The 21,684-nt window shown below is 38.7% G+C and overlaps 2 protein-coding genes across 3 annotated transcripts; both read left to right on the top strand.

The window, feature by feature from the left end:
• The first annotated feature begins 4,120 nt into the window (after positions 1-4,120).
• Positions 4,121-13,043, top strand: gtf3c5 (general transcription factor IIIC, polypeptide 5). Of its 2 annotated transcripts, none has more exons than XM_081613576.1 (12): positions 4,121-4,222; positions 6,957-7,174; positions 8,141-8,339; positions 8,415-8,625; positions 9,006-9,186; positions 9,304-9,408; positions 10,143-10,257; positions 11,121-11,201; positions 11,474-11,562; positions 11,639-11,721; positions 11,789-11,931; positions 12,753-13,043. In XM_081613576.1, the coding sequence occupies exons 1-12, from the start codon at positions 4,189-4,191 to the stop codon at positions 12,959-12,961; spliced, it is 1,668 nt and encodes a 555-aa protein (XP_081469702.1). In that variant the 5' UTR covers positions 4,121-4,188; the 3' UTR covers positions 12,962-13,043. The 2 variants fall into 2 exon arrangements, with proteins under 2 accessions (XP_081469702.1, XP_081469703.1); XM_081613577.1 differs by having other exon boundaries at positions 4,174-4,213.
• A 1,198-nt stretch (positions 13,044-14,241) lies between these two features.
• On the top strand, positions 14,242-21,527 carry LOC108166745 (bile salt-activated lipase-like). The gene is made up of 11 exons (XM_081613575.1): positions 14,242-14,346; positions 14,509-14,656; positions 17,144-17,263; positions 17,332-17,529; positions 17,606-17,736; positions 18,444-18,551; positions 18,645-18,759; positions 19,361-19,547; positions 20,705-20,908; positions 20,990-21,190; positions 21,272-21,527. The coding sequence occupies exons 1-11, from the start codon at positions 14,284-14,286 to the stop codon at positions 21,453-21,455; spliced, it is 1,659 nt and encodes a 552-aa protein (XP_081469701.1). The 5' UTR covers positions 14,242-14,283; the 3' UTR covers positions 21,456-21,527.
• The last annotated feature ends 157 nt before the right edge of the window (positions 21,528-21,684 follow it).

Consider the following 21,684-nt stretch of genomic DNA (forward strand, 5'->3'; position numbering starts at 1 on the left):
GGCGGACATTTTTACAAAAAGGGGGGCGCTGGGATGCCTTTGGGGGGCGTTTGGTCGAAGGTAAACTTTACACCTTAAATGCACAACAATACCAGTTTAGACTTTGAGCAACTTGGTAAAACTGTCTTGTGTAACATTAAATCATGCTTGGCTGCAACGGTATCGATGGCAGCTCTTCTTCTATTCAGTGTTTGTAGCTTCATGGCTCCGCTCCGCATCAGTTCAGCGTTACACCTGCTGATGACGCTGCTGTGATTCACTTTGTCTGGTAATTATGTAGCTACATATGTTTTGGCAGTTCTGTGATCATGTCAAAGCAGCAACTTATATTAAAAAGTGTTTTATTTTCGTTTGAAAGCTGCCTGCTACCATGGAAGGACAACAGAAAATCGCTCTTATAAACATGTAATTACTAAAATCACGACTTTGTATCCCTCTGAAAAATGAACCCATTTAAATAAAGAAATCCCTCCATGAGTGATACCTTGATAGAGAGCGTTCATTTTATAGCGTTAACACCGGAGCTGTAAGTGGTCCGACATGAAACGGGTTTGATAGAACAACGGTACCACAGCACTTTTAAATTTCAATAATCAGAATACCGAAATTGTTTCCGTTGTTTTAAAAGTCTGCCTTTTCCCCATCGATATGTTTCCCGACCGCCCTGCACCTTAGGGAGTTAAAAAAAAAACAACAACAAAAAAAACCCGCTGAGCACATTGCGCAAAACTCTGAAACACGAGAAGCGGGCAAAACGGAGCGACGAACTAGATGTGAATTATGGCATAAAAACAGAGAATCCGACGCAGAACAGCGAAAAAATCAACACATGATGTGAAAAACATGACAATTAGGCGGCGCAGCAGGTGATGAGTGAAAATTACTGATGGTCAATAAACGATAAAATAAATCTAGCAACAGGAAAGAAACTAAAGTGGACATAGCAGTAAACCGAGAGAGGATAATATTAATCAAATGAAACTAAATGGAAATGAATGAAGAACAAAATGCAAGAATAAATTAAGAAACTAAAGTAAATTCGGAGGAATAAACTGGTATGGCAAGACCTTTATGGCAAGAGCAATAATTAATACAGAGGACTTTATGGCAAGAATAAACAGACACTATTTCCAGATAAAAGGTAAAATAATAATGTTGAAGTGTCATGGGGCGCAATACACATCATTCAGGTGGATGCGAAAACATAAATCGGCACCCCCCCACGAAGAAACGTAGAAACATATGCCCCCCTCCCGCGCGCTACATTTACCCCGTTATGTGCGCGAGGTGAAGCAGCGTAAGGCGCGCTGAAGTGTACGGGAAACATAATCGGTGCGCCGATTCAAAACATCTACAATAATGATAGTAACATTAATAATAAAATAATTGTCAGTGCAAAGTAGTCTACAAATTTTTTGGTGGGGGGCGGTGAGGGACCTGGATAAGGGCTAGGGGGGCGCTGGCCCAAAAAAGGTTGAGAAACACTGATCTATAGCATAAATGGTTTTTTTTTTCAAAATTTTCCAGTTATAAAGTGATTTCAAAGCCAGTGTTTTTCACCAGTAAACTATGGGAACAGATAACTTTAGAAAATGCTGACAAGGGCAGTAACCCAGGGCTCCAAATTTTGGGGGCGGCCCACAGATATTTTTTTCCAGACATATTTAAATAAAACTATGTGTATTATGTTCTGACCTGTGAATTTTATAATGAGGTGTTGTGTTTTTTGTGCTTACTTATGGTTAGATAGTGTGCTAATTCCTACATATTTACACTGCCGTGAATTATGGTAATATTGATTAATGTGCAGAGCTAATTAATTAAAAAAAAAACTAATTTAGACATTATACTTCATATAAGAGTCTAGAACCATTTCAGGTGAATTATTATTAACATTTTGGGATTTTTCCATCATAAAAAATGCTCAAGTATTTGAAAGTTATTGTAACTTTTGGAGGGAATAACCTATAAAAATAGAATTGTGCAAAAAGTTGTTTTTTTTTAAATTTATTTATTTTTTTTACATTTGTGGCTCTAAACATATTTTATTTAGCTTGACTGGCAGCCAAAGTGTTTCTTTGGACCGTAGAAGATGCAGTTAACTCATAAAACCATAAAAATGTTACAAAGTCAAAAAAATTGAAGAATTCATACGAGAATAAAGTCATAATATTATGAGAAAGACTTAATTCTTGTAATACTATGACTTCATTCTTGCAGTATTGCAAAAATAAAATAAACGTATCATTGTACAAGTTTGTTCTTGTAACATTACTTTTTTCTTGTAATTTCATGACTTTGCTCTTGTAATTTTATTAGTATTTTTAATTTCCTTAATGTGTCCCGAATATCCCATCACATGATCTTGATGTTGCCCAAAATTAAAATAAGTTTGGCACCTCTGCTTTAGAGGATGAGGCACCAAACAGTTTCCAGCCCAAGGCCCCCAGTTCCTTCTAACTCCGGCCCTGCAGGTCAACACAGTAATCCATTTGCCTTCAAATGTTGAGTCTCAAACTTCGAAGTCATGCATCCAAATGCAGATTTCCTCCTCAACTGATAAAAAAAAAAACCCCAGCTGCTGAGAAGAAAGAGCGGAGCGTGACGAGGGAAGTCAAAGAAATGAGTGAAAGCAGAGGGTTGAAATCATCGGGCGGCAGCTGCCGGTCCAGGCTGCCTGATAACCTTATCATGGCCTCTCCACGCTGCAACGGCTGCAGCAGCAGCGAGACGGGGAGGAGCAGGCAGATAGCGACCAAACGCCGCGGGACGAGGACGTCTGTGAATGTCGGATGACAACCGAGACAAAGAGGGAAGACGAAAAAGATCGAGCAAATCTTCACCACTGCGCAAACAGATTGCCAGTGACAATCAGCTGGGCTTTCTGTCAGCGCTTTACTGGAACTGGGTAGTAACTAGTTACATTTACTTAGTTATGCTGATTAATGGCTTATTGTATGTGTCAAACTAAGAACATTCAGATTTTTGAATAAAAATGAGTTTGACACCGCTGGTTTAGTGGACTGAAATTAGTTCCAAATGATTAACTAATGATGTCCAAACTTTCTGCACTGAGGGCCAAAACCTCCAAGTTGAAAGTTCTCAGAGGCCAAGTCTAAAAACACAAAAATAATATCATTGTGAATTCATTTTCTTTACCTACACAACAATAAAATTAACAAGTTCATTTTATTTTTTTAATTTATTTTCCAAAACCAACATTAGCATGAAATATGCCTTAACGTTTATCTTTATTTTGCGTTTTGAGATAATTATTTTCTATTTTGTTGGTCTGTACAATGTTTTTGGTTAATTTCGAGCAATAAAAATAAGAATTTTATTTCAAAACGTTTGTTGTGTGCTGACCAAGTGTGTTTCAGAGTAAAACGTTGCTGGATGTTCGTGGTATGACTTCATGCTAATGAAAGAAAAATTATTTTGTGTTACATATTTTCCATTTAAGATATAAACTCAACCTGAAACAATTACAAAAAGCATCCATCTCATGTGCATCAGCTCCAAATGCATGAGAGACAAATTTGCACCATTTTTCAACTGCAGAGAGGGGCCACATAAACTCATTCCAAGGGCAACAAATGGCCCCCGGGCCACACTTTGGACACCCCTGGCTCAGAATCTGGTCCTAACCATAAGTGCATTAGCGCCGGACTGAAATAAATGTGTCTTACCATCTCATGTGGTTGATGCAGAAAGACAAAGACCTTTTTTAATTCAGTTAGGACAAAACTACTACAATTATTTTTCAAATAAAGTTTTTTTAATTGCTGAAAATAGACTAAATCTTTTCTTCAGTCGAGCCCAAAATAAATGAGAAAAGTGGTTGCCTTTCTTTCATAAAGAAATAATGCGTAAAGTATTTGAAGTTTTGGATCTACAATGATTCTTGTTCTTTTTTTACAAAAAAATCAGACAATTTTTTTGTTTAGCTAAAATATTTCATGCTTAGTTTATTGTTAAGCAGAAAGAAATTTCTCGATAAAACTTTTAGTTTTAGTTAAATGAAAAACAATGATTTTTTTTTTGTCAACAAGTACCCTTGAGTTGATTTTGTCCTGGCTTGGATCGCCCTTCAGTGTTGTAATTTGACCGCCATCCAGCAGAGGGCGCCGCTGGTCATCCCTAAGCAAAGCCGTTGATGTGGCTGATACTTTGATACGTAGAACAAAGATGGCGGGGAAGAGAACCGAGTCTGGTGAGGGATGTAAGATTCATTTCACAACTTATTTTGACATATAAACACTCGACCTCTTAATTTATCACCTTAAAGCGCTCAGTCAGCCGAGCTGCGTCAACGTCTCAAATAAAAAATTGTTTTTAGCTACAAAGGCGAGGATGTGATGACAGGAAAGCGTAATATGATAGAAAAAACATGAAACCAATAAGGACAAGTTGATTTTGAGGGCTGTTTAAGTTTAATAATGTGAGAAAACCACAAAATGTTTGTTTATTTAGTTAGCATTTAATAACAGACACACATTTGTTTTAAAGACTCTTCTTTTTAATTCAGCCTATTAAAGATGTTGCCCTTCATGTTTTGGAAAGACGGTCTGCTCACGTATTGTTGAGAAAATGGCCGCTTATGAATTCATCGTTAGTCGATTTATAAGAGCAATCAACTTTGGATTAACTCATAAATCGATAACTTGCATCCCTATCAGTTAACAGTAACTTTTTTGGGGGAAAAAATAGTTTCAGGAGTATTTTTATTATGCTGTACGTTTTACTTTTACTTGATGTAGCAATTAGCATTGCCGTTTCTAGTGTTATTTATTGGTCACAATATAAAAAGCATTTGAGTTAATAATCAGCACTAATAGTGGCTCAATAATCCCCAAAAAAGTGTTTTTATTTCTTCTCAGATAGAAAATTTCAAAGCATTTGTAAATAATTAAGTACACCTCATGATTTTAGCACCAGTAATTTGCCTCTAAATTTCTAAAACGAAAATGTTTCACATTAATTTTTGTCAAGTTTCTAGTGCAAATATTGAATACACTTGAATTAAGAGAAAAATAATTTAAATTTAATTTGACTTTTTCAGCAAGATGACTTATTCTACATCAATAAATAATAAATCTTGATGTAAAATAGAATAGTATAGTAGTACTTATTCTACTTTATGCATAATAAGGACCAGTTCCATTCATTTCATTTAGATGCAACTTTTAAGCTTCAGTCCATCCATTCAGTTTTTTACTGGCTTAGTCGCGCAAGTCAAAAAATAATAATAAGCAGCACTCCACTACTTTTTTAGCTCTTAAATTCAATGCAAGCAGCACAAATTAACTTTCCAAATGTTGCTTTTTTTTTTTTACAGCTGGGTTTGTCTTTGTAATGAAAATCAGGTTCATTTCCTCAAACAGAAACCACACTTTTAAAAATGACTGTAGCAGGTCAGTAACATTTGATCTGTTTTTACTAATTGCTACAACTAAATCAAATCAATGCTGGATTTTTCTTCATTTCAGAGTTAAAAATAATAGCACAGCATTGATGTATGATGTCTGTAGAAGAACACAAACTTGAACTAAAATAAATAAAGTGACGATGAATATCCAGCAGCATCTTAGATCACTCTGTAAACACTCAGACGAGCGAAGCGTCTCTGTTTCTTCCTCATGGGATGATAATCTGTTGACAGTTCCAGGGCGCGACTGTGGAAAAATCTTGTTTATTCAGATCCTTTTTAAAACACAGGATTTCTCAGATTACTTGAGCGCAGCTGAAGCGCCCAGCTACAAATCTAAAGTATTTGCATAAAGAATTTTTAAAGAACAGGTTGGCAAAGTGTAAGCTTTTAAAAAAACAAAACAAAAAAAATCTCATACAGACAGGTGTTGTCTCGCGATAGTTTTGAGAATGCTGCCCCCATGTGGCCAGAAACGGCAAAGCAACAACATCATTCTTATAGTAACAGATTTAAAAGCTTGATTTTATTCCCCCTTTTTTTTCCCCTCTGGTACAAGAATTGAACTTTAAGCGAGTGAAAATGCAGCAAAAATATTAAAACCTTCAAAAATCTATAAATAAAGCCAGAGCAATTATTAATGAAATAATTTCTAAAATTATATTTAAATAAGCCTCTGGTTGCTTCAGGTGGTTGTGCTGTAGACTTAGGTCATTATACAGAAAGTGTTTTAAAAGAAAAAATCTTGTATTTAATAATACAAAAAAGAAATTCCTTAATGAATCCATAAACGTTTTCCTTTATGTTTTTTATTATTATTATGTTCAGCTATTTTACAAAATAAAGAATCAGTTGTTTGTCATTGTTATTAGCTGGCATCGAAACTAAATAATTTTTGATTAATTTATTATTTACTAATTATAGTCTGAATATTTTAAAAATACTAAACAATTAATCTTATTTTGAAATTGAATTATACATGTTTAATTTTTAGTTTTGAAAGTGTATGTTAAACCCACAAAAAATACATTACTGTTTCTTAAATTAAAATATCAATAACTAAAATACTGCTAGAAATAAAAAAAAGATGGGTATGGGGTTTTTTTTGTAGAATGACAGGAAAATAGAAATATACAAAAGAAAATACAGTAAAATAGAGAATGCAATATTTTGCAATATTTATGCAACGTCAACTCTAAAAGGTTGTGGAAAAATGAAAACAATACAAAATTAGTTAACCAGAAGTTAATTGACTAATTTCTTTTGCTTTTTGATTTAATCTTGTACTTCTTTGTATAAAAATTTCAAACCAACATACGCGTCTTCGAAAGCTGCTAGCCAGCTATTTCGATTTATTTGTTTATTTTAATTTCATACCTTTTAGTGAATCAGAGAATTTGGCTCCGGAAATGGAAGCGGAACCTTTTACACCCGGAACTTGTTTCCGCCCGAGCTTATTTTGTTCACCGTCCGCGTACGGTGTGAGTGTGAACATTTCTCACTCGTTTTCGCTCGCTTCTAACGGTAGCAATGGCGACTGCGGGAGCTGTAGATCAGAGGGACGTGATGCTAAACTTTACCCTGAAAGAGCTGAGCCTGTCCGGCCGGAGCGGAGGGGCCACGCCGGGCGGCTCGTCCGCCGTGGAGCTGCGGAACAAGATGCTGGTGTGCGTGGAGTATCCCGCGATGGTGACCAGCGTGGAGAGGATGCTGGAGACTCTGGGAGGAGAACACACGGTGACGAAAGTAAGCGGAACCAACTGTTCTCCTTTGGAGTTCAGAAAGACAATCTACTTTTTATCTTTCTAAAAGAGAGGAAATATTGAAACGGGGACGATATGTTTTGTCATGGGGGGAACAGAAAATATAGAAAAGCGGGTCAGTATTTCAGCAGAATTGGGTAGTAAGTTAGTAACCAGTTACTTTTACTCGGTTACATTTACTTGCGTAACTGGTCTGAAAAGATGTACTGTAGGAGTATTTTTACTATACTGCTGAGTATTTTTTTTTAATTTCTGCTCTTACCTGAGTAAAATTTCTGGATTTTTTTTACCCACTGATTGAAGAACAAACATGTTTTAAACAAAATGCACCAGATACAAACGCACACCTGCAGTTTTCAGAAGTTTTTCTTTTTTCCTGAAAGAAACTCATTTGGAAAAATTTCTCTTGCATATTTTTGTTATATTTTGTTACTGTTATGAATTATTGTCATTTTCGCCCTTGAAATAAAAAAAATCCACTTTATATTTTGGTCCATCTGATGATGTAATTTTTAACTTGATCAGTTATTCGGTAGACTTTATATCAGATAGTTTTTTACTCGAGTAATTTCTTGGATGGCTACTTTGTACTTATACTTGAGTAAACTTATGTTGAAGTAGTTCTCCTCTTACTTGAGAATAGTATTTGGGTTTTCTACCCACCTCAGAATATATTAAAGCTGAAGCATGTCACTTCAGCTTTAATATATTAAAGCTAAAGCTAATCCTAGCTAGCATGGCCACCAATGACTAAGTTGTTTCTCCACCATTGGACCATTTAGTATCGAGTACATGAGGATGATTGACAGCGCTAATACACTCCTTTAAAACTATGTCCTCATGTTTTTTTCTTTTCTCTTCTTTTCTTACGTCGAAAAGTTTATTTTGTCATTGTGGTTCCCAAATATGATTATTGATTATTGAGCTCGTATTCCTGGTTTTCCCACAGACGTTCAGTGACCCCAGCAGGCGACTGGAGATGCGTTTCCGACCCCGTGACCCCTTCTGCCACTCTATGTGTGGGAACCGGCTCCCGTCGAGCAACCTCCTCCTCAGGGTGCGACGGCGGGTCCGAAAGAAAGACCCCACAGACGCTCAGATCCAGATGGACATCATGGGAATCATAGGAACCACGTACAAGTTCCAGGGTGAAGCCTGAACCCGCTTCACTGCGTCTCATTTGTTAAATGAACAGAAAATGAAACCGTGTTTTTGCTCTGCAGGGATGGTAGACTTCCAGTGCCTTGCTGTGGATTCCCAGAATGGAAAAAACGTGTCTCTGTACGACAAAATCATCCTCCGTAAAGCGGAGAATCAGGCGTTCTTCGCGCAGGACGTTCCTTACTTCCTGCCCCCGGCCATTTTCTCACGCCTCGACAGTCCGGTGGATTACTTCTACCGACCCGACGCCGTTCAGAAGCTGTCGTCGTCGCTGTAGGTCGACCTGAAGCCTGGGAGAATACGCAAGAGGATTAGTGCCACTAAAAAAAACTAACAGAATTTTGACTTCAACCAAAGAATTCAGATTCTTTTTTTCTCAGAATTATTATTATTTTTATTTTTTTTTCAGAATTTTGGTTTAATTTTCTTAGAATTCCAACTTATTTTCTCACAATTCTGATTCCCCACCAGAATTCAGTTTTATTTTATTTTTTGTACTTTTTTTTCTTGTAATTCCAACGTTAATCTCAGATTGTTTTTCCTCCAAATTCTGACTTTCCTGATATTATCAGTCAGTGGCCCTGACCCTCTTCCGTAGGTTAGCGAGGGAGTTTGATTTGTTTTGTGAATGTTTTCCTGTGTTGCGTTTGCAGCCCTCTGCCCGTCAGTAAGAACTTCATCGGTCTGAACCGCGCCCGGCGCCCTCACAACGCCATCTTCGTCAGCTTCACGGACCCCGCCGTTCCCACCGAGTGCCTGGAGGCGGCGCGGGTCAACTGGGGCCGGCTGTGCGTGAAGGAGCAGGACCTGAAGAGCGAGGAGAAGGTCAAGAAGGTATTTGTTCAGCTGAAAACACGGCCGGCCCGACTGGAAAGTTGGAGCGTCTGATTCTGTTTGCAGTGTTGAACGGTTTGGTTTTATCTAATCTCTGGGAAACATTTTGCTGCTCAGATGTTTGAGAGTCGGCCCATCTGGTCCCGCAACGCCCTCAAGGCCAACCTGGACCTCCACCCGGACAAGCTCAAGCTGCTGCTGCCCGTCTACGCCTACTACATGGTGAGCAGCACGTCCTGCAGGCAACGCAACCGGGGCGGCAACCTGGAGACCGCAGAGCAGCGTTGCTTCACAACTAGAAGCCAAATAACTGCTGGGCCTCCAGTTGTTTCTTTTTTCCTCTTTCTTCTTGTTGTTTTTTATTTTCTTCTTCCTCCGTCTGTCTTTTTCTTCCTTCGTTTTCTTGTCCGTGTTTTTGTTTCATTTTTCATGTTTTTTCTTCTTTCTGTTCTCTTTTTCCCTTCCTTCCATTTTCTTCTTTCCTTTTCCTCGTTCTTCCTTATTTCTTTTGTCCTCTTTTTTATCTTTTATCTTTTCTATCTTTTGTCTTTTCTTCCTCCTCCCTTTTCTTTCTTTTGTCTGTTTTAATTTCATGAAATACTTTCTGCTGTTAAGAGTCTGAACAAAATACTTCAACCACTCCTGCATATCGATAAACAACACAATAATTTAAAGGTAAATTTATTTCCATGATTAAATCTAGGAAGTTAATCTTCCAACATTATTTCTGAATCTCAGAAAGTTATTACTACAAATAAAGATCAATTTAAAAATTTAATTTGTGTCAAACTCCAGCAGACTCATAAACACGCTCAAAAGCTCTTTGCTATCCAGACAGAATCAAATCAAATAAATGGAAGGTTTAGTGGAAGGAAAAAATATGGCACATATGGACAGGAATTACAGGCCTTAACAGGATTGTGTCAGTTTCTAACCTCCAGGTGTTTTTTCTCCAGGTGACCGGACCCTGGAGGAGCCTGTGGGTTCGGCTCGGCTACGACCCCAGAAAGACCACCGAGTCCAAGAAATACCAGATGCTGGACTTTAGGATCCGGGTCAGCTCCAAATACGGTGAGAGGAACCAAACATCAGCCACCAGGTTCCTGATGAAGTAACAACATCATTAATAATCTGGTGATGTTCAGGGTTTATTGGAACCCATCTTTTCCTAATCTGGAAGAATATTTGGGCTGCAAGTAATGATTAATCGATTAATGTATCAATTATTCTGATGATTAATCAGATATAAAAAATGACACTACATATTTTTTAATTCATCACTTAATAGTTTTTTTTTCTTAAAAGATGCAAATAAATAAATTCATTTTTGAATGAAGAAAAAAATTTTAATGTCTAAAACTGAAGCAGGTGAAGTTTTGGCTGAAGCATATTTACGTTTAAGGTTTTGTTACCTTATATGCTAAATATATACATATATGTAATACACAGTATTTTGGCTTAAGTTCTGCTCTGAATGTGCTTTTGTTTTCAGCAAATAATCTTTATTGAGTTTGAATACTCATGTTAACGATTAATCGATTACTAAATTGATTATTTCAATAACCAAACAATCTCAATTAATCCAATTAATCATTTCAGCCCTATAAACAACAAATTGTCTCAATGAATTGTAATCGTTTTCTCTAAATCTCACAGGCTCAAATCTAGTCAAACATCCTGGCTGGATATTTGATCTTTTTTTTTTACTTTTGGCAGGTTTTCTATGGGGTTGAGTGCTTAAAAATGACATCATAGATTTACAGGTTTATTGATTCATCCTAAAACCAGTTTCTGCTGGTATTGGCTTGTTTTCTTCGGTTTGTTCCCGTTACCTGGACTACCTCCATGTTTTTTTGTCTCGCCTGCCAGATGCTGAATGCTGGCCAACTGTTTGTGGCGGGTCACGTTTTCACCATGTTGTTCTTGTTTTTAAGGCTACACTCCGCCCAACATACCGGTGAAAGCCAAGAGGAGCACCCTGAGCTACAGCCTGCCGACCACGCTGAACAAAACAGGTTTCAATGGGATTCATGCAAATTTGTTTCAGCGTTTTGGTTGTAGAGCTGAAAAACTTGTGATACAAGCATTACATGTCATTATTAAGGGGTTACATTGAAATATTTGGCGTGAATATTCTCTCAGTTGTGTTATCTATTGATATCGATCACGTCTATCGCAGCATATATTGATTTGATTTACTCTGCAGCCCTATTTCATGCTAAGGAACAGAATGATCTTCACAGTGATATCTTCTTGAAACTAAAGCTGCCACTAATCTTTTCCTAAGCTCCTCCGGCTGCCAGCCTGTTGGATATTCCCGCCCCAGAAGGTCCCAGTACCAGTCGCGACCCGCCTCCCGTCTCCTTCCAGCTGAAGGTCGGTGAACAACAACACCAAGAAAATTAAAAATTTCCAGCATTTTGCTCTGAATCGACCTCCTCTGCTTGTGCAGGAGTCTGCGTACATCTTCAGAGACGGTTTGCTGCCTCCACACAGACAGATGTTCTACCAGCTTTGTGATTTGGACGTGGACGGGTAACTGGGCGTCTCTAGAACTCTGTCCCGCTGTCACCGACGTTTGCTAACGGTTCTGCTTCCCCAGCATCAGAGAGGCGATAAGCCAGAACGACGGCGAGGAGCAGGAGTGTGACGAGCGCGACGGCTGGTGTGTCGTCGGCACCACGGACAAGCTGAGAGACATCATCTCCACTATGATCAAGAAGGTGGTCAAGGAGAAGAAACCAGGTATGAAAAACACCTTCAGTGTGTTTCCTTCTTTCATAATCCACTGGATCAAACGTTACAGCTTTGATCATAGTGAGAAATCCCACCTACAGTTGAGTTTATGTGATCCTCATGTAGATTTTTCTGTTGTGTACAGTGATTTATACATGGTTGCATTTTTAAATCAACATCTGAGATACTTTTATTCTTCCATTCTACTTCTACTACTTTCTATTGCTTCTAAAACCAGCCCATGTGCTTAAAAACAAACAAACATGTTTTTTGGTTTCTGGAAAATCAGCCGTTTGAAAAACCTTCCAGTTGTTCAGTAAATTCCATGAGCGCTGCGCTGTTGCCTAGCAACCCCAGCAGAGTTTCGCCCATCACCTAGCAACCCGGGCTGAGCTCTAGAACATTTGGTCAGCTGATTTTACTGCTGTATGTGCTGAACAATGGTTGCCAGAAACCAGGAACGGCCTGCTTCACTCTTCCTGGTTGTGCAGGAGGCTCCACTTCTGCTTTTCAAAGATGTACAGTTGTACAATTTTGCATCTGTTTGCAGTCATTTTCACGTGTGAATGTAAATGTTGAGTCGGGGGGGGCGTGGCCAGAAGCAGCTTGTCACTTTGGATTTAAAGTGACAAGACGCCCTAAAACAAGCAGAACTGAGCAGACTGAAATCTTACTAAGAATGATTTTGTGTAAAAAAGAAAAAATGTAATGAGCATGTTTTTTTTTCACCCGTAGATCTGCCCTAACATGTTCATGGAAGCATAATAGGTCACCTTTAAAGATGATTTTTTTTTTTCCTTCAGTTCATTTTCAATCCTTTTCCTCTTCAGAAAAGCGAGACAGGTTCCCCAAAAGACGACGGAGAGGACATTTAAAATACACGGTGAAAGATCCAAAAGGAGGGGATGAGGAAGAGGACGATGAAGAAGAGGAGGAGGGTGACAACAAAGAAGACGAAGAGGAAAACGAGGATGATGAGTTTCAGCCTTCGGAAGGAAGTGAAAATGAGATGGAGACAGAAATCCTGGATTATATGTGACGAAACAATCTGGCGTCCATTTCTGTAAAAAGTTCGTTTTTTGTTGTGCTGAATGTAAATAAATAAATCAATTTCTTCTAAAGCTTTGAGCTGCTGAGTCTTCACTTGTAAGATCTTCCTCTCATTGGAGATCAGGTTGCAGTTCGGTGGTCCAAAAGGAAAATCTAGGAATCTCTTTCCAGATTATTCTCCAACCTGGAAAACTTCCAGAGGAGGCATCCTGAATCTGTGATCCCAAACAATCGACTAATAATTGTCGATTAATGGTTCACTAGATTAAAATTAGTTCCAATCTATTGATCGAACGTCCGTCGGACCTTGGTCCAAACAAAGCCTGATGCAGGATGCAAAATGCGCTTCATGCGGTTCTGTGGTGAAAATAAACGCTCAACCAAAAACTACTGATGCGCTGCGAGGCGAAACACAGAAAAATTACAACGGTTAACCGATCTTAAATGTACTTTGGTGTAAGCCATTCAGTGGTTTATAAGCTAACAGAAGTATTTTAAAGTGTATTTGAGCTCCAGGGACTTTAAAATTGCGTGATGTTCTCGATCTTCCCGGTTTTAGAGAGAACAGCAGCAGCAGCGATCTGGATCAAGCTGCCTGGTTTTTAGGCAGATCTGTGAAGACACCAATGTGATTACATTAAATTCCTTTGTTTTTCTGAATCAGTTTATCATAGGCAATAATCTAATCTCACACAAAAACACATTCTCAGTATTTTTTCTGTTTTTGATTAAAAATGACACTGATGTCGTTAGTTCAACTAAAGATAAACATTTTTTCCTATATATCTTGTTTGTTTAAACCTAGAATGTTCTTCAGGTGATGGAAGACTGATTTTGTAATTGTTTTTATGTGTCTCTGAATCTTCATGTCTGAATTATTTTTTATTTATCCTTGAGGATTTGTGTTCATGAGTTCATTTAAAGGTGCAGCGCGTCTAAAACGTAGCCTTCGCCTGCCTGTTTTTAGTTTATTTCATTGCATAAGTAAATTTCCATGAATTGGTCACTTGGAAAAAAAAATTGGCTCGCTTTGAGAAACTGATGTCATACTCTGGATCTTTTCCTGATGTGGAAGTTGAAGAAAGTAGCAAATTTATAGTTATGCTAAAGTCAATTTTCAATCAAGTTGAAAAACTGACATTAAACTTTACATGACGACTGTTTTTTCTTTATGTGAAGTGTAATATTTATCTGAAGAAAACTCATGCACACACGAGCTGGTTAATGATTATCTGCCATTTCTGCACGTGACAGATGCTATTTAAAAGAGCGACTCTGACAATCATCCTGGTTTTCAGGGTTTTATTCCTGATGGCGGTTCTCGGGGTTTTGGTTGCTCTTTCTGTTCTGCTGGAGGTCAGCTCTGCCACCTCTGTAAGTCCTTCTCAGAAAGCAAAACTTACACCAACAGATTCAGAATTGTCTAGAGATAAAGAGATTCTTCTATTGCTTCTAATATTTCTTGTTTTTCTATCAAAAAGGACTTATTTAAGCCTAAAATTAATCAGTCTTAGTTTCCGTTTGTAACCCTTGCAGCTCGGGGTTGTGTCCACCGAGGGAGGGTTGGTGTCGGGTCAAAACCTTCTCCTGGGCTTCTTTCGCTACATGGACGTTTTTAAAGGCATTCCCTTCGCTGACATCCCTGGAAGGTTTGAGAAGCCAAAGCAACACCCAGGCTGGAGCGGTGGGTGACCCTAACACAGCATCCATAACAACCAGGACAGAGGTTCAAAACAGCCGGATAAGTCTGTTTACTTCCAGGACGCTACATAAATGTATTCACTTTTGATTATTTTAAATTGGATATGTAGTGGGAGAGGTGTAATTTATTTAAATTATGCAATTATACACTTATTTTGACATATATATATTATATATAATTAGAATAATTTTATTTTTACCTCCTTAGCAATAAAGTAAACATGCAAAATTTTATTTATTTAACCAAATAGATTTTTTTTTTCCCATTTGCAAGTTCTTTTTGGGCACAATTGAAAACAATTTAGCCCATTCCCAGCAATAGAAACAGGATTGTGGTCACTTGTTTTTGGAAAATGGCTGCTGTATTTGGGAAAAACAAAATGTGGTTTTATCTTAAAATCACTGGATAGATGTGATACTAGCCACTACAAAATTAAAGGTAATAAGATCGCTCGATGTTCATGGAAATTAAGGACTACATTCGCCCATGAAAAGCTAAAATCCGTTAATATTTGAGAATCCTTCTAAAAAAACTTTTAACTGCCTATTTTTAGTAGCTTACACACCAAATATAACTTGATATGGATTAATTAATAAGGACGTCTTAGCAGTTCTATGGTTAGCACTACCGCTGAAGCTAACGTCAATGGACCTTACCAAGCTCCGCCCAGAAACGCCCTCTAAAATCCCCAGTGGCTGCATGTCTCACAAACAAAGCCTCGCGGTGCTTAGTTTCTATGTGTAAACATGGCGTCTTTCATTTCGACTGATTCTCTGCAGAGTATTTCTGAGTTGATTAGTTTAGCATTTCTGCCAGATTTTCATCAAATATCAGCCACGACAAGGGAACCAACAAGTTCATGTCATCTTTTTTGGACGACATCAAGGTGTTTTAGCCCTGCAATGCCTCCAACATTGTGCGCGTCACAGCTAGATGCTACCGGTTGATGAGAAAAACAGCAGATTCTCACACCTTCAGCATAAATATAGCTGTGGACAAGATCACTGATGCCTGTTGTTCTTGCAAGGCTGGGTAAGTCGGGCATTCGTGGTTTTCAGGGTTACTTTTGAATCAGTGATTTCTGTTGGCAAATGTTTGAGTGTGCCTAGGCCTGATGCTAACGTGGCGTGGCTAACACGATTACAGTTTAGTAAAAAGCCTTTTCAGGTGAAATGAAATCTTTAATGTATGTCAGATACGGTACACATTGCATATTGATCTGTTCAGCTAACGTAAGGCTGTAAAAGACAGGCTTCAGGGTGTAGAAGTTGTATCGGTACTGCCATTATGCTGTACTTGGCTAAAAGGTTTTCATAATGGATGTGTTTATTATTGACTTTATTTTTTTCATTCACTAAACACAAAGAAAGCAAATCAATAATAATTACACCAGCAGACACTTTGTTCTTATTGATCCTATGACGGTTGAGCTGTAAATGCTGTCGTGCACAAGCTTTGATCCAAGCAAGGCTTTCCGTTTCAGATTTTGGAAATCTGTGAATTTTAGTTCCACAAATACGATCAGGATACCTGACATCGCCTGTACAGATACCCCACTGACGGTGGAGAACCATTCTTTTTCGAGTCCTGACGCAAAAACTTTCTGTCGGTCTGCTAGTCCACAATGTAAATACATGCTAATGCATGTATTTACTACTGTAGCTTGTGTTTGTGAGACGGTCATGCATGTGGTAGCTGCGCTGTGACGTAAAATGGGCATTAGCCAATGAAACGCGGCCCCTGTGGTAAGGTCCATTGTCTTCCTTATATTCAGCCAATCAGTGCGAAGGAAAATGAATGGCGCTACTGGATTGGCTGCTTTGTAAACGGCAGCCAATAGCGTGTCAAGTAGCATTTTAGCTAGATATCTCAGCTTCCCAAGATGCACTTTCGATCTTTCTTTACGTTCACCAAAAATATCACTGACGAGGTGTGTTGCAGAAAATTAAAAAAGTAAGAGTAGCACTACTTAAACATATTTTTACTCAAGTAGGAGTAAAACTTAGCCGTTCAAAAAATGACTCAAGTGAGAGTAAAAAAGTATCTGGTTAAAAAGGCAACTGTACTGAGCGCCAGAACATCTGATTTAATGTTTTAAAAATAGTCATCAGACAAATATGTAGAATTATGTCCAAATTCTGGTATTTTAAAGACTAAAATTCTGAAAATAAAATACAAAATTATGCCATAATTAGAAAATAATTGATTAAAAAGTAGTGAAACTTTATACAAATATTACTCAAGTAAAAGTAAAATGAACAGTGTAGTAATACTACTCCTAAAAGTATTTTTTTCCCAAAAAAGTTTACTCAAGTAAATATAACTGAGAAATGATAACGAGCCCTTTGAATTTCATCAGGTCTTCACATTTTGATGCATGAATGCATTGAGTTGCTGCCATTTGATTGAATTATTTTCTACTAGTTAAACAGTTAAAATGCCACCTTGTGTTGTGATGTGAATAATCAGGTACACTTAAGGCCACCCAGTTCAAGGACAAATGCCTTCAACTGGACCCTTACATGACCACCGTCTCTGGCAACGAGGACTGTCTTTACCTGAACGTCTGGGTTCCTCACCTTGGCTCATGTAAATATCTACATTTACCTCTGGAGGTGATAAAATTTAGACCACAACTGAGTCTAGTTTTTTTCCAGTGGCCTCCAACATGCCCGTCATGGTCTGGATCTACGGTGGAGCTTTCATGTTTGGTGAGTCATTTGGAATGAACTTCATGGGAAACTATCTCTACAGCGGACAGGAACTGGCAGAGAGAGGAGATGTTATCGTTGTGACATTGGGATACCGTGTGGGAACCCTTGGCTTCCTGAGTGCTGGAGACTCTACTCTTCCTGGTAGGAACCCTTTAAAAAGATCCAGTTGGTACCTTGATTACTTTGTGCAATCTTCACCTTGTCGGATCTCATTTAGGAAATTATGGGCTGTGGGACCAGCAGGCCGCCATTGCATGGGTGCACAGAAACATCCGCTCATTTGGAGGAGACCCCAGCAACATCACCGTCTTTGGAGAGTCCGCCGGAGGAGCCGGTGTTAGCTTCCAGGTCAGAGGTTCAAGCTGTACCATTCAGCAGATTTTTAAGAACATAAACACTTGTATAACAGATGTTATATTAAATGGATAAAAGCCACTGGTGGGCACACTACCACTGTCAATATGCTAACGTGCTTATAGCAGAGCTAATTTTTTGTTTAGTGCACTTAGCTTCCCCTAAGTTAATATTTCCAGATAAATTCTAAAGCGCTAATTAACTTGGTTGTTTCATAAACGTTCAGTTGAATAAAGTTCGATGTGTGTTTAGAAGTTTTGGTTATTGACTGTTAGGACTTCTTCAAGTAGTTCATGTTTATATTCATGCTCTTATTTTGAAGGGGGTGAAGACTGTTTACACAGCAGTTCCATTTCCTCTCATGCTGTCTCGTTTTTTTTTTTTAACAAATGTTATTGAGCAACTGGCAAGTATATAGAAAAATACAAACACATTTAAAAACTCATATTTGCAACCCTGCCATGGTTAGCCAGGCTAAATCAGCAACAGAGCTAGTAAAACTCAACATGGTTGAATTTAGCACTTTAGAGTTAGCTTCTGCTGAATACCGTCCGAGTGTAACACTTTAGCGTTAGTGGAACTAATACTAATGAGTTCCACTAACAACTAACTTTTTAGTTAGCGATGTCCATCACTACTAAAAGCTTTTCTGAATTACTTTGAAAGGATGTTAATAAATGTGCTTCCTGTTTCTGTGACAGACACTCACCCCTCACAACAAGGGACTTATTAGGAGAGCCATCTCCCAAAGCGGCGTCGCCCTTTGTCCTTGGGCTATCAACAGAAACCCTCGCAAGTATGCCGAAGAGGTACATGGCTCCTATTATCCATGTTTTAGGGGTCAGTTAAAATGCGTACTGTAAAACATCAGCAATGTGACATTTGCAGAGCTTTTTCTCCAGGTTGCTCTGAAAGTCAACTGCCCCACTGATAGCAGAATGGCCGACTGTCTGAAGATGACCGATCCAAAGATTCTCACTAACGCAGGAAGCGTCTCTTTGACCAGCTCTGCTGATGGTAAGCTCCACTCTGCTTCTAATCTGCTAATGCACTAACAGTGGCACTTTAGCATTCTAGCTAACTTTGAAAACACTTAGCTTCGCCTAAATTCATTTTATAAATAAATTCGAAAGCGCTAATTTACTTGGCTGCTTTATAAGCTTTCATTTGAATAAAGTTCAACATGTTTGTTGAAGTTTTACTGACTGGAACCACGAGTGAATGGTTTGTTCAAAAGAATCATTTTCTGAACACAAATAAATCTAAGTGGTAACACAATTCATTGACTTGAGGTTGGTGTCAAAATGGTTCAATTTAGCGCTTTAGCATTAGCTTTAGCACTGGCTAATTTCCACTAATACAATGTCAGAGTAGCTTCTAATGTTAGCAGAACTTCTAACACTGTAGCAAATTTGACCCATTTGTTGAAAAATCTTTTGTCAATTGAAGATAAATAACTTTGATTAATGATTTTAAGCATCTTTTTTTCCAATATAAAAAAACTTTCTTAGTGAAGTATAAAAAGGAAACTTGAGGTGAAAATCAGTGTCTCTTATATTTGAAGCAAATATGTTTTGCTGTTAAATCAGATTAATGTGAGTCAGTGTCTGCCGGTCAGATCCTTTTATCTACAACCTGGCTCTTATGCCTGTGGTTGACGGCGACTTCCTGCCCGACGACCCGTCCAACCTGTTCCACAACGCCGCCGACATCGACTACTTGGCCGGAGCCAATGACATGGACGGACACATGTTTACCATGTTTGATGTCCCGTCCATCAACTCTCTTCTGACGGTCACCTCTGTGTGAGTTCAAGTTGTATTTACTATATTTGTGACACAATAAGTCTGTTGAAAGCAGGTAAAAGTTTCAAATCACCTCTAATTTTAAGAGCTTGCAATGTTTGAAAGAGATTTGATCACTTCTGTCAGTTTTCTGGAGGCCCTGCAAGGTTTTTTTGGATTTTGATTGTTCATTTGCCCATTTTTTGCTTGTTTCCATTGTCCAGTTGCTAGTAGCTCAAATTGTTTTGAATAAAACATACAATTTTACTGTAACTCTATTCTAAGAGTAACAAAATAGAGAAACTCTATTCTGAGTAACTCAGAAGTTTCTATTGAAATGTGGAAGATTTAATGAATACGGCTAAACAAGGAAAATACAACATGTCTTCTGGAAATAACTGAAACAGTCAGGAGCTAGACCAAAGTTGAGCATCCAAAGGTCAAAGAAAAACCTTTAAAGGAGACTTATTATGCAAATTTCACATTTTACCTGGTTTTATACATCCATTTGGTTCTCAAATGAACAAAACACACACAAAAAAACATCCAGCTGTTTTTTGGCAATAAGTTCACGTTTTTTGGTGTTTGGAAAATGTTATTTGATTGCTAAGTGGCAATCAATTGCCACTATGCCGTTACCTAGCAACCCCAGGAGTTCAGCCCGTCACCTAGCAACCCAAGCAGAGTACTAGCACTCTTCTTATCAACTGGTTTTACCGCTGTATGTGATGTACAATGGCTGCTGGAAAAGACAAATGCTTTGTTGTTGACGTACCATGCAGAACCCACCTGCTGCGTTTTGGCTGGCTGTGCAGGAGGCTCCACTTTTGCTTTTTAAAGATTTTCGGTTGTATAGTTGTGCATCTGTTTGGAGCCATTGAGTAGACGCCGAGTTGGGGGGCGTGGCCAGCAGCTTCTTTATTTGGATTTAAAGTGTCAAGATACCCTAAAGCAGATAAAATCTCATTATCTGAGAATAATTTTGTGCAAAAAAATGTAATGAACAAGTTTTGTATATACCCTAAGCTGTTTAAGGAAGCATGAAAGGTCACTTTCAAAAAGGCTGGTGACACTACTGACCACTTTAAAACTACAAGGAAGTTGAACTCCAACCTTTTGCACAGCATTTGGTGCCTTGCACCAGATCTAAATGTCCAACCTTCTTGTCCTGACTGAAGCGACGAGGTCAAGAGGCTCCTGGGTTCTTTCACCAAGGAGAAAGGGACCCTTGGCTTTGAGAACGGCTTCTCCACCTACAGCTTGGACTGGGAGTCCAATCCCAGCCAGGAGACCCTCAAGAAAACTGTCGTGGCCATCGAAACGGACTACATATTCCTGATTCCCACTCAGGCTGCTCTTTATCTCCACGCCTCCAATGCCGGGTGAGAATACTGCCTTCTTTTACAAATATAACATATTTGGTTATCATTGAAGTGTTTTATCTTTTTATTTCTCCATTTAAGAACCGGTCGCACCTACTCGTACCTGTTCTCTGAGCCCAACCGTTTGGGAATCTACGGCAAGCCCTGGCTGGGCGCCGACCACACTGATGACCTGCAGTACGTCTTTGGAAAGCCCTTCTCCACGCCGCTGGGGTACTGGCCGAAACATCGGGACCTGTCTGGATACATGATCGCCTACTGGACCAACTTTGCCAAGACGGGGTACGAATGCAACACAAAATATGTTTTCAGACTTGGAAGTAGATCTGTGTTGGTGAAATGTTCTTCTTCTCTGGTTCGCAGAGATCCTAACGTAGGAGATCTGAAAGTACCTGCAACATGGCCGACATTTACGTCCACTGGTCACAAGTTCCTGGAGATCAACTCTGACATGGACGCCGGCTACGTGAGGCAGAAGCTCAGGTTGCGCTATGTGAATTTCTGGACCAGCATTTTTCCCAACCTTCCCTCCATCTACTCAGAATAAAACCTGCGTTTGCAGTGAAGCCGATGTCTAGTGGGGCTGGTTCATGAAAAATAAACACATGAGGAATGCAAACACTGCTTTCTTGGTTTTTATTTCATACAAAAAATACTATGCCGAATAAATATATATATAAAAAAAAAGAATATATTTAGATTTTTATTGCTGCCTTGTTAACATTCCTCTGGAAAGTATCACCAACTAATTGTAAAGGTGCAATAGTGATGTAGTT

The sequence above is a fragment of the Poecilia reticulata genome, chromosome 12 (genome assembly GCF_904066995.2).
Source record: "Poecilia reticulata chromosome 12, P_reticulata-male-v2, whole genome shotgun sequence".
Classification (NCBI taxonomy): Eukaryota; Metazoa; Chordata; class Actinopteri; order Cyprinodontiformes; family Poeciliidae; genus Poecilia; species Poecilia reticulata.

Coding starts and splice junctions, on each gene's coding strand:
- gtf3c5 (XM_081613576.1), top strand. CDS start 4,189: ATGGCGGGGAAGAGAACCGAGTCTGGTGAGGGAT. Junction 4,223..6,956: donor AACCGAGTCTGGTGAGGGAT/GTAAGATTCATT, acceptor TTCTAACGGTAG/CAATGGCGACTGCGGGAGCT. Junction 9,409..10,142: donor CCGTCTACGCCTACTACATG/GTGAGCAGCACG, acceptor TTTTTTCTCCAG/GTGACCGGACCCTGGAGGAG.
- LOC108166745 (XM_081613575.1), top strand. CDS start 14,284: ATGGCGGTTCTCGGGGTTTTGGTTGCTCTTTCTGTTCTGCTGGAGGTC. Junction 14,347..14,508: donor AGGTCAGCTCTGCCACCTCT/GTAAGTCCTTCT, acceptor TAACCCTTGCAG/CTCGGGGTTGTGTCCACCGA. Junction 19,548..20,704: donor CTTCTGACGGTCACCTCTGT/GTGAGTTCAAGT, acceptor TCCTGACTGAAG/CGACGAGGTCAAGAGGCTCC.